Source organism: Trichosurus vulpecula, chromosome 9 (assembly GCF_011100635.1).
Source record: "Trichosurus vulpecula isolate mTriVul1 chromosome 9, mTriVul1.pri, whole genome shotgun sequence".
NCBI lineage: Eukaryota > Metazoa > Chordata > Mammalia > Diprotodontia > Phalangeridae > Trichosurus > Trichosurus vulpecula.
In genome coordinates this window covers 196,546,754-196,559,606 of record NC_050581.1, presented here as the reverse complement: position 1 = coordinate 196,559,606, position 12,853 = coordinate 196,546,754, and the positions used below count along the sequence as shown (strand labels likewise).

The 12,853-nt window shown below is 44.5% G+C and overlaps 1 protein-coding gene across 2 annotated transcripts in view; it reads left to right on the top strand.

Annotated features, from left to right (window-relative positions):
* The window catches only part of CACNA1D (calcium voltage-gated channel subunit alpha1 D), a 359,630-nt gene that overhangs the window by 322,280 nt on the left and 24,497 nt on the right, over positions 1–12,853 (top strand). For both annotated transcript variants that reach the window (XM_036737725.1, XM_036737724.1), the window contains one exon: positions 3,444–3,574. In XM_036737725.1, the coding sequence (XP_036593620.1) occupies positions 3,444–3,574 (131 nt within the window). The remainder of the gene's footprint in view (positions 1–3,443; positions 3,575–12,853) is intronic.

The following is a 12,853-nucleotide window of genomic DNA, read 5'->3' as shown; positions in this document are numbered from 1 at the left end:
TCACTGAACAAGTGGTATTTGTGTTTTCGTCTACCAAAGACTTGTCAATGACCTTAACATATACAAGAAAGAAGCCTCATTGGAGAAGAGCCTTCCAGGATGCATTTGTCTCTTCTGTCTGGTGGTTGTTGATAGTCGGTGATCTGTGATTAGGAGTGAGACAGCAAGTGGATTGTATTTGGGAAATGTCCTTTAAATGGCCCCAGAGCTTCTCTTTGCCTCCCTCTCTGCCTGGTGAGCTCTCTTATTTACTATGCCTGTTAATCACTTATGTGAATGTCAGCATGCAGACTGTTGTAGAAAATCCTTCCTGGCATTTCTTCCCTTCTGTTATTTCCACCAAGTGTGCCCTTGATGGGCATGGACACAATTTTCCCAAAAAGTTTAGAGAGTTGGGAAGGTAGGCGAGTGGACAGGTATGTCCTCTCAGGTATTTTTTCAGTTACACCATCTGTGGTTTTTCGGTCTTGTAGATTGGCCCCACATGTCTTCAGAATTGTTTTGCCTTCATTGAAGACCTCTTCTGGGTAGACTTGGTTTAGTTATTTTTTGCCTTAGGTGCATTTCCATTTCTTCATGTAGAACAGCAGGGGTGAGATCTTAAATGAATTCTGGAGTTCTTTCTTATGAGGGAAAATAAATTCTCTCAATCAAAAATTCTCTCCCTGTTTGTATCTCTTCCTTGTCCTGGATCATTTTCACCCTAAAGGGGAGCTAGAAGTTTCTACTGTTGGCCTGGAATCCACGTCACCTTCCTCCCTCCTTATCTACCACATCCAGATCTCTGCTTCAGTTCGGCAGATAGCCCAGAGCACTGTTCTAGTCCTACACTAAAGGAGCTTACAATCTTGTAAAGAGGGTACGGCAGAGACCCAAATAACCATGCCACCAAATGGAGCCGGAGTTCTGGAGAGAGAACAGAGCGCCAGACTAGACCCTCTGCTCCCCACATCTTTGCTTCTCTCTCCTAACTTTCTCTTCTGTCTTGCTAGTGCTTTGGTTTTTTCATTCTTAAAACTTCTGCTGGAGTCTAGCCAACCATTGTGCTCATCTTCCTAGGTCAAAAGGCCACACAATAATAAAGCTGGCATTTACAGAATACTTTAAAACTTTGCACACATTGGCTATTTTGACATAAGAGAATGATTTTTGAATTCTGCTTTCCAGAGATCCAGGCTGCTTGGGAACCTGGATTCTAATGAGAAAAACCTGATTCCCTAATATGATTCTAGATCACTCTGTCTAGAAGAGCCTCAGCAATCATCCACCTGACAATGGCCTGGAAATTAATCCTGCCCTTGCCCCCAGGACCACGTCAACTAATTCAGGAGTAAAATCAAATTCTAGCCACTACACAGAGCACAGGGCTCAGACTAGATAGTTCCCTTGAACTAATCAATGGTCTCTGAATCAGTGGTCTCTGAAAAGATTGGGAGCTTTGGCTCTTCTTGTTTCAAAAACATCTAAGAGCTGCTGCCTTGTCCCAGGTCATAGGGAGACCCCCTGGGTCAGGCAGCAGTTGGTGACCATGTTCAGATGGTTAGGCAGAGGGCTCCAGCCTCAGCCTGGGCCATGTGGTCACAGGGAGAGGCTGAGGCTATGGATCAGCTTTCAGATGGATTGTTGGGACAGCTCAGGCCAAACCTGCCAAGGCCTAGCCTCTATGCCCTAGAGTGTTGCTTTGTATATGTTCTTAATATATGGATGAAGGAAAGGTGGGAAGGATGAATCAAGTGGCCACATCCATAATCACAGTGGTCTTTTTTTATCTCAAACCTCTTTTATCAATACTATAAACGTTTTAGCATCAGACCATATTTAGAAAGCTTCCCCAAGGCAGAGACTTCAGAGAAGTTATCTTTGAAGAAACCTCATTCTGCTCTACAGATGGCAACCAGGACACAAATCAGATGAGGGAATGCACATAACCCCCTTTCCCAAGGGAGAAGCTTTTAACAAAAAGTGAAGACTTCGAAGATAATCATAAGGGTTGGAGGCAGTCCTAGAGTCAGGGCCACCAAAGCTGTAGCTTCTAAGAAACAATCCCCAAGAGGGAATGTCTGCCTGCTTTTAAAACATGACTGTGTTGTGCACCCAGATGAAGTGTCTCCAGGCCACCTCAGCCTGTCACATGGGAGCAGGTTTTGTGCAGAATGTCAGTCAAGACACTGACCATAGGTGTGCCTGCCACCTTGGTAAGGTCATGGAAGAACTGACAAGGATTGTAAATCTAGAGCTGGAAGAGAACTTGGAGGCCAACTAGACCAACCCCCTCTTTTACGGAGGCCCAGAGACTGGGTGAGGCAGCCCCACGACACACAGATAGGCAAAATACAAAGGCAGGATTCGAACCCTGGCCCTCTGACTTCAAACCCGGCAATCTCTGCACTGCACATTGCTCTCTACCATTGGGATTTATCTCTTCCCATAGATCTGGATCATGGTTTATTTTTCTATTTTATTCTATTCAATTGAACAAACATTTATTAACCAAGATCCCACTTCTCAAGCTTACCACCCATGCAACCTTGGGCAAGTCCTTTAAACTCAGTTTCCTCATGTATAAAATGAGGCCAAATGTTCCTTCTGCCCCAAGATCTCAGATCATGCATATTGTGATTACAACAATGAAAACTAGTCCCTGTCCTCCGGGCGTTCCCATTCTGCAGTATCGTGTCACATGGCGTTTATCCTTATGGTGCCCATCCTTCAGTCCAGGTTCAAACTCCAGTTTTATCACTTGGCCGTCCTTGCCCACTCACAGGTTAACCCCGTGTTGAGCCCTTGGGGTACAGTCCTTGTGCTCCATTCTGCCTCATGCATCGCCCACAACATTGCCAGTCAAGTTCCAATTGCAAACTCTGCATGTGGAGGCTCAGCTCCGTTTCTGGCTAGCTGGAGCTCTCGCTGCCCATCTGACATGGAGGTCATTGGCAGAGAGGAAGCATCCCTAGCACCACCAGGATCCCTCAGAGTCACTTTGCTGAACCTAACCACACTTGTAGAGCTTTCTCTCCACCTTTCAGTGGTCGACTCTTTCATCTCGTGGCACCGAGATTTGGGTGGGAAACTGCAGCCAAGTTTCTTTGTAGTTACACATGTAAATCTCTGTGTGTTGAGGTGAAAATGTGGCCCACCGGTCCCCTTCTGTTTTCCCTTTTATTTTTCACTTTAAGAAAATAACCCAGACAGCATTTCACAGTTTTTACTAATGTGCTGCCTCTGTTAACATCATCAAAATCTTCTGTTTCCTGCTCGCTCACTGAAATGACTCTCACTTGGAGTCCCAGCTGCTTTGCTGAGCCCGCTTGACGCTAGTTAGTGCCCTAGGTTGGGTGCTCAGGCCCCGTCCCTGCCCATTACCCCTCAGCCAGGTGTGCGTGTTGACGCTTTTGGTCCACATGTGCTGACTCGGGAGAGCTCTGTCTGGTCTGTCCATCTAGATGATGAGGTAACCGTGGGGAAGTTCTATGCCACTTTCCTGATACAGGACTACTTTAGGAAATTCAAGAAACGCAAAGAACAAGGCCTGGTGGGAAAGTACCCTGCGAAGAACACCACGATTGCTCTACAGGTGAATTGGTTTTTTTTCCCCCTTTTCCCACTAACCACTTTGCAAGCTTCTTCGAAGCACCAGGTAGCTGACCGTTCACGATCAGCAGTGCCTCCGGGACTTTGTTTAAACTGAGATACTGAGTGGATGGACGCTGCCACGGGCCAGGGATAGCCATTTTGGGCCAAGGAGGTAAGTGGCGCCGTTCTTTTCCTTTGCTGCTTGCGGTCATCCCAGCTGCACGGTCCGCAAGCTCACTGCAGCTGCCGGAGACCAGTCCGTAAGCTCTCATTCAGCTGTCATGAGAATGTCATGGGAGGGGCAGAGGCATGGGTGGTGGGGCGGGAGCTGCCCTTCCATTCCTTCCACTGCCCTGACGCTTCAATGAGAGCTTTCTCCCAGAGAGGTGTCCACTACCAGGGGCTCTCAGGGCTACCAGGGCCAGAAAGTCAACTCTGAATCTGACTAGGTATTTTTTCTTTTTATTTGTTTGTTTGGTTTATGGTGCATTCCAGTAACATCCATCACCTTTCTGTGTGTATTCTGTGTGTGTGTGTGTGTGTGTCTCTCTGTCTGTGTATGCCCTATCTGGATGGGACTGAGGCTGGCTGTGGTGCTGTGGCTCCACTGTGGGCCCAGGGTCCCTGAGGAGTGTGTGTGTTCCACAGTGTCCTGGCACTCCTCTGGCTCCCTGCCCATGGAGGGGCTCAGTTCAACCCTCATCAGGCTTGTTGGGTGAACATCAGGCAAGAGCATCAGGAAATGGTGGATTGGAGGTGGGTGGGTGGGCAGACAGACAGAGGAGAGAGGAGGTAGATGGAGGCCGAGCTAGCACCAGGGAGAATACCCTTGTGCTTCTGCTGCCAGGTTGGCAGGTTCTCTGCAGGTGCTGTCCAGCTAACTCTCAGCCTGTGTTATCCCAGGTAATGAGAGAACATGTTTGGTTCCTTGGAAGGTGACAGACACAATGAAGCATTTCTTCTCTGTTTCATTCAATCACAGATTTTTTACAGTAATCTTTTGGGTAATGTTTAGCTTCTTGGATAATATTGATAATCTTTAAAGGAATTTAGATTTCTCCTGGAGAAAATGCCTAGAGCTCTCTTTTGTTTATGCTTTTAGAGAAAGGGAAGGATAGTGAGTGTGTGGTGTGTGTTTGGGGGTGGTTGTGGGTGTGTGACTGTGACTGCGACCGCAACTGCACGCTGTCTCTGTTAGGAAATGGAAGGTCAAACATTCCGTAAGAGAGAAGCTGAATCTTGCAGTACAGAAGGCAACTCTAAATGTTTCCTCCTCTAACATGTTCACCAGGTGAATCAGAATCCTCCTTCCACATAGCCTTGAGCCAACTCTACAGGGTTATCACCCAGAATCTTGTGCTACTTGTAAAGGGCCTGCTCCCTCACTCCTCCCCACCTCAGCCTGAGGGGAGAGAGCACATGGACTCCATACAATCGCGGAGTCAGCATTTTAGAGCTCAGAGGGGTGTCCAGGCCACGTAGTCCATCAACCTCCTCAGAGATCTGTGCAAGCTCTCACTAGTAGTGAGGGAATGAGGCAGAATTGGAACCCTTGTTCTCCAGAGTTCTCTGTATACACCTTTCTGCTTCCTGACAACAACAGTCAGTCAGTAAACCTGGATTGAGCACCCTTTCTGTGCAAAGATAGGCAAAAGACCATCCCTGACCTCAAGGAGCTGCCAGTCTAAAGGAGGAAACTGCCACAGAAAGAGGGGCTGAGAAGGGGGAGGTGACGAAGTCCTGCAGCGGGTTAGGGACCAGTGAGGTGATTGCCCCGGGCCCTCCCCCTAAATGGAGGCTCTGGGAGGGGCTTGTGGAAGCCCAGGCAGAGGGATGGAGGAGCCCCAGGGACGGGGACCCTTAACACGGAGGTGTTAAGTAAGAGAGTAAGGTAAGAATGATGTTTGGAACTTGGCCAAAGGATCCAGTCTGTGGTTTTTACCCATCAGAGAGAGAAGGGAAAAAAAGCTTTCCATTTATCTTACGTTCGATTACGGGTTGAATAATGCACATTTCCAGTGTTCTTCTTAGGGACTTGACAGATATCAACGAACTTACATATTTCTCTGTAGGAAGAACAAAAGTCAAGCACTTATCTTACATCAGTTTCCTGTTCCTAAACTCAGCTGGACAGGAGAGTAGTTCTGAAAGGGCTTCTCCAAGCTCCAGCCCTTTATTGTAGAGACAGGACCCAGAGTTTCTGTCCTGGCTTGAGGGAGGCAGTGAGAACGGAAACATCGCTGCTTACGGGCCTTCTGAAGTGGTCTGTACTAAGGCAGCTCAGAGAAGGGACAGAGTGCTGAGATCCGAATGTTGGCTCACCAGATAGGAGTTGACTTTTGTTCTCTTAGTATAGATGATTGGCCCAGAAAATGATAAATTTTCAAAGAAAAAAATTGCCAGTTGGTGTTATATTAACAATAGCTAGCGTGTATGTAGCACTTTGAGGTTTGTAAAGCATTTTACATCATTTATATCATTGGAGCATACACAACAACCCTGTCACGTAGGCATTATCCACATTTAATCACCATCTGCTACGTGACAGCCCTGTCCCTAGCTCTGGGGTTAATAACGCAAACCAACAGGAGGAGGGAACTGAGGCCTCCTTATCTGGGCCTTTGTGGTTAGCCAGCTTAACCTGCACATCCTCAGTTCTCACAAGCCTTGCTGCCTCATTCTGTTGTAACTCATGTTCTGCCAGCTCCAGGCCTCAGTTATTCCCACCATGTGCCTTCTCCACACCTCCTCATGGAAGCCATGGAGCAGAGCTGCCCAAGTCCTCGGCAGACTCTTTAATTTATTTACTCTGTTGAGGTGTCTCTGTAACCTTTATTCTTCCTTTCAGGATACTCTCTGTACTTGGACTCCCTAGAGTGGCTATTCCAAACCTTCTTCTCTCTCCTTATACTTTCCATACTTCTGCCTTCCTTATCCACCTTGGCCGGCAGAGGACCTTCCCTTTTCTCAAACCCCCTCTTCTCTCCTGGCCTCAAGACCACACATACCCTATTCTCTCTTCTTCGCTCTAGTGTCTGACGAAGAGGTAACTCTCATGTCATCACTGAGGTTAGCCCCTCGATCTCACATGCTCTCCCTCTCCATTATCTCCCTACAAGCTTTAGACTCTCCCTGTATGCTCAGGGCTTCCTCCTCATCCCTAAAAAGCCTTTACTTGCTCCAACTATGTCCTCACACAGTTTCCCTCCAGCTCCTCCCTTTCTGAGCCAAACTACTAGATAAAGCAGTCTACGCTCATTACCTACATTTCTCCTCCCCTTCCTTTCTCAGCCTCTGCTAACTTGGCTTCTGACTCTTACTCAACCGAAACTACTTTCTCCAGATTTACTAGTGAGTCATGAATTGTTAAATCTGTTGACCTCTTCTCAATCCTTGTCTGCAACATTTGGTATTGTTGATCGGCCCCTCCTTTTAGTTGCTATCTCCCCCCTGACTTTTTGTTTCTTGGTTCTCTTGCTACCTTTCCAACTGCTCCATTTCAGTCTCCTTTGATCAATCATTATCCATGTCTGCTCCCTAATCATGAGTGTCTCCCAAGGTGCTTTTCTCATCCCCTTCTTTCTCTATTCCTTCTCTTTTTAAAATTTTAAACATATTTTATGATGAGCATCCCTTTGATTTCTGATTCTTAGCCACAACAAAGAGAGTTGCTATAAATATCTGTGTACAAATAGGTTATTTTCTGTTTTTATGTCTTTGGAACATAGACCTAGCAGTGGTATTGCTGAATGCAATGTATGCACAGTTTTAGAGCCCTTTGGTCATAGCTCCCAGTTCCTCTCCAGAATAATTGGATCAGCTCACAGCTCTACCAACAGTGCATTAGTGTCCCAGTTTTCCCACATCTCCTCCAACAACTGTCATTTTCATCTTTTGTCTTATTAGCCAATCTGATAGGTGTGAGGTGGTACCTCAGAGTTGTTTTAATTTGCATTTCTCTAATCAATAGTGATTTTGAGCATTTTAGATGACTAGATACCTTTGATTTTGTTTTGTCTGGAAACTGACTATAACCTTTGACCATTTATCAATTGGGGAATGTTTGCATTTTTATAAATTTGACTCAGTTCTTTGTATATATGAGAAATGAAGCCTTTATTGGAGATACTTGCTGTAAAAATTTTTCCCTCATTTCCACTTTTCTCTTAATTTTAGTCACATGGGTTTTGTGTATGCAAAGACTTTTTAATTTTATATAATCAAAAATTATATATTTTATACTTCTTAATGCTCTGTATATTTTCTTTGGTCCTAAATTCTTCCCTTATCCATGTATCTGACAAATAAACTATTTCATGCTCTCTTGATTTGCTTATGGTAGCACCCTTTATGTGTAAATCATGTACCCATTTTGACTTTATCTTAGTATACAGTGTTAAATGTTAGTCTATACCTAGTTTCAGCCACACTATTTTCTAGTTTTCCCAGCAGTTTTTCTCAAATAATGAGTTTTTGTTCCAAAACATTGAATCTTTGGTTTTATCATATACTAGATCACTATGGTCATTTACTATAATGTAACGCATACCTAATCTTTTCCACTGAGGCACCCACTCTATTTCTTAGCCAGTACCAGATTGCTTTGGTAATTACCGTTTTATAAGACAGGTTGAGATCTGCTATGACTAGACCACCTGACTTCACATTTTTTTTCATTGATTCTCTTGATATCCTTGACCTTTTGTTCTTCAGATGAATTTTATTATTTTTTTCTAGCTCTATAAAATAATATTTTGAAGTTTGATTGGCATGGCACTGAATAAATATATTAATTTAGGTAGAATTGTCATTTTATTATATTGGCTTGGCCTACCATGAACAATTAATATTTTCCCAGTTGTTCAGATCTGACTTTATTTGTGTGAAAAATGTTTTGTAGTTGTGTTCCTGGATTTGTCTTGGCAGATAGACTCCCAAGTATTTTATATTGTCTACAGTTATTCTCAAAACCCTCTCCTAATGATAGACTCAGCTCCTCTGAGTTCAGTGATAATTTCTCTGCAGAGATGGCTCTCATATCAAGTGATCTAACCCTACTCTTTTTTTAAAATTATTTTATTTAATATTTTTAGTTTTCAGCATTGATTTCCACAAGATTTTGAATTACAAATTTTCTCCCCATTTCTACCCTCCCTCCCACTCCAAAATGGCATATATTATGATTGTTCCATTCCCCAGTCAGCCCTCCTTTCTGTCACCCCACTCCCCCCCATCCCCTTTTCCCTTACTTTCTTGTAGGGCAAGATAGATTTCTATGCCCCATTGCCTGTATATCTTATTTCCTAAAACAACTGTTTTTTTTGAACATCTGCTTTTAAAACTTTGAGTTCCAAATTCTCTCCCCTCTTCCCTCCACACCCACCCTCCCTAAGAAGGCAAGCAATTCAACATAGGCCACACATGTATTATTATGTAAAACCCTTCCACAATACTCATGTTGTGAAAGACTATATTTTACTCCCTCCTGTCCTGTCCCCCTTTATTCAATTTTCTCCCTTGACTCTTGTTCAGTTAAGCTAGGTTAGGTTCAGATTCAGATTCGCGCTGGCAATAAGACACACTCCCAACAGAATAAAGTTTTTATTGAAAGACAGGGGAAATACTCTATTAAACCCACAACCACATTATTTAACAACTGCTACTACACAGTTAATGCAGTGACAAAGACAGAGACACAGACACACAGAGGCAACACCTATTCAGAGGAACACCACTGCCCAAGGTTTCTCCAAGCTGGGGAATCCCTCTCTTTTCTACAAATGCAGCGACAATGACAAAAGACACACATACAACATACACTTCACATTCAGCACCTGTACCCAAGGCTTCTCCAAAGCTGGGGAACCCCTCTTACAGCCTCCTTGGTGGTTTTTCTGAACGTAATCCCAGGCAAAGCATCTTCTCTGTGGGTGAGCTTCTGATGTGATTCACCCATGTGGTGATTTTTATAGGACCCTGAACAAAGAAAGTTTTTCCCGCCAGAGAGGGGAGCCACCTCCACCCCCCTTATTCCCAAGAACTGACTAAGCAGTCTCAGGAATGTTTCTCCAAGCAGGAGAGGAGCATTTCCTGTCCATTGTCTCCTGTCTTTGTTCAGAGCCTATCAGTCTCCAAGAGGGAGAGTCTATAGGTCTGCAAGGGGGAAGGGAGAGCTGGGCTTACACCATAATATGGAGGATCTTCTATAATGATTTATCATTCAACCCTCTCCCTTTTCGAAAGTGTTTGCTTTTGATTACCTCCTCCTCCATCTGCCCTCCCTTCTATCGTCCCCCCTTTTTTATCCCCTTCCTCCTTCTTTCCTGTGGGGTAAGTCCCATATGAATTCTCTTTCTTGTTTACCTTTTCATGCTTCTCTTGATTCTTGTATCTGAAAGGCAAATTTTCTATTCAGCTGTGGTCTTTTCATTGAGAAAGCTTGAAAGTCCTCTGTTTTATTGAAAATCCTTATTTTGCCTTGGAGCATTATACTCAGTTTTGTTGGGTAGGTGATTCTTGGTTTTAATCCTAGTTCCTTTGACCTCCAGAATATCATATTCCAAGCCCTTCTATCCCTTAATGTAGAAGCTGCTAGATCTTAGGTTATTCTGATTATATTTCCACAATATTCAAATTGTTTCTTTCTGGCTGCTTGCAGTATTTTCTCCTTGACCTGGAAACTCTGGAATTTGGCGATTGTATTCCTAGAAGTTTTCTTTTTGGGATCTTTTTCAAGAGGCTATTGGTGGATTCTTTCAATTTCCATTTTACCCTCTGGCTCTAGAATATCAGGGCAGTTCTCCTTGATGATTTCTTGAAAGATGATATCTAGGCTCTTTTTTTGATCATGGCTTTCAGGTAGAGCGATAATTTTTAAATTATCTCTCCTGGATCTATTCTCCAGGTCAGTGGTTTTTCTAGTGAGATATTTCACATTGTCTTCCATTTTTTCCTTCCTTTGGTTCTGTTTTATATCTTGATTTCTCATAAAGTCACTAGCCTCCACTTGCTTCAATCTAATTTTTAAGGTAGTATTTTCTTCAGTGGTCTTTTGGACCTCCTTTTCCATTTGGCTAATTCTGCCTTTCAAGGCATTCTTCTCCTCATTGGCTTTTTGGAGCTCTTTTGCCATTTGAGTTAGTCCATTTTTAAGGTGTTATTTTCTTCAGTATTTTTGGGGATCTCCTTTAGCAGGTCATTGACTTGTTTTTCATGGTTTTCTTGCATCCTTCTCATTTCTCTTCCCAATTTTTTCTCTACTTCTCTAACTTGCTTTTCCAAATCCTTTTTGAGCTCTTCCATGGCCTGAGACCAATTCATATTTTTCTTGGAGGCTTTTGATGTAGGCTCTTTTACTTTGTTGACTTCTTTGTCACCAAAAAAAAGATTCCAAAGTCTGAGTCTGAATCTGAGTCCATTTTTACTGCCTCTTCATGTTCCCAGCCAACTACTTGACCCTTGAGCTTTTTGTCAGGGTACGACTGCTTGTAGAGTAGAGAGTGCTTTGTCCCAAGCTTGAGGGGCTGTGCTGCTATTTCAGAGCTACTTCTACACAGCAAGCTCTGCCACACCAGCGCTCCTTCTCCCCCAAGAACTGCCAACCAGCATTGTGGCCCTGATGCAGGCAGGGCAAAGCAGGCTTTGCACTCCTGCTCTATTCTGCCACTTAATTCCTCCCACCAAGTGGGCCTAGGACTGGAAGCAACTGCAGCTGTAGCTCTGGAAGCAGCCTCAGAGCTGCACCACCTCCGCCACCCCCAGGGTGGTAGCCAACCGCAAACTCCTTTCACTCTGTCCCAAAAGCTTGTCCCACTAACCTTCTCTGTTGTCTTTGGCATTTGTGGGTTGAGAAGTCTGGTAACTGCCACAGTTTACTGATTCAGGGTGCCTATTCTGCCTGGCTCCTGATCTGGTTGGTCCTGGTGCGGCCCAGGCTGGACTCTGCTCCGCTCTGCTCCCAGCTCCATGCGATAGACCTTTCCCAGCGACCATCTAGGCTGTCCTGGGCTGAAGCCCTGCTTCCCTTTGCTGTTTTGTGGGATCTGCAGCTCTAGAATTTGTTCAGAGCCATTTTTATAGGTATTTGGAGGGACCCGAGGGGGAGCTTAAGCAAGTCCCTGCTTTCCAGCTGCCATCTTGGCTCTGCTCCTCTAACCCTACTCTTTCTCCTAAGCTCCAGTCCCCTACTCTCAGCTATGTGTTGGACACCTTTAGTTAGATGACCTTTCTGCATCACAAACTCAGCTTGTTCGGAACAGAACTTGCGCGCGCGCGCACACACACACATACACACATGCACATACACACATATACACATACACATGCACATACACACATATACACTTACATGTGCACACACACATGTGTGCACACACACACATGCACATGCACACACACACACACACACACACACACACACACACACACCCCTCCTCCAAATCTCACTTCTCTTGAGGGTACCACTATCCTTCCATACTTTCAGGTTCTTAACCTTGGAGTTCTCCTTGATTCTTCCCTTCCCCCTTGCTCCCCAAACCAAAGAACTGTCAAGTCTTGTAGTTTCTCCCTTTATGGCATCTTTCATCACCACTTTAGTTCAGGGATTTACTTATCTTCCACCTGGACTATTGAAGCAGCTTCCACATTGGACTCCTGGCTTCTGGCCTCTCTTTGCTCCAATCCATTTCTCCCATAGCTGTCCAAGCACTATTCTTAAAGCATAATTCCCAGCTATGTCACTCACCTTCTCAGGAATCCTCAATTAGTCTTGCTTCTAACTCAGATACTCCTCAGCTTGGCATTTAAAGACCTTCACAGTCTGGCTCCAACCTCCTTGTTCCAAAGCACTGCCTGTTAATCACCCCCTTCAAATATTCTAGGTGCTCACCATACTGGCTTCCTTACTGCTCTCCAAACTTGGTCCTGCCTCTCCTCACCTCCCTCTTGTAGCAGCCCTGACATCCTTCAGAGAAGGTTGTATGCCGGTTCTTATGGGCAGCCTTTCTTGATCTGCTTAATCTCTCTTCAGATTATTTTAAATATACGTCCTTTTTACATGAGGTGTCCCCTAAGGAGAGTGTAAACTCCCTGATGACAAAAAACTTTTTTTTTGGTTCTGTTTTTATAGCCTTGGTACTCAGTGCCTTTCAAATAGTAGGCAATTAATAAATGCTTGTTGAATTGGATTGGAGGCCAAGAGAGTTTAAATGACTTGTTCATGGTCACATGGCTAGTGTTGAAGAGGGGTCAATCCTAGCACTGCTGGAGCCCACATATGTTA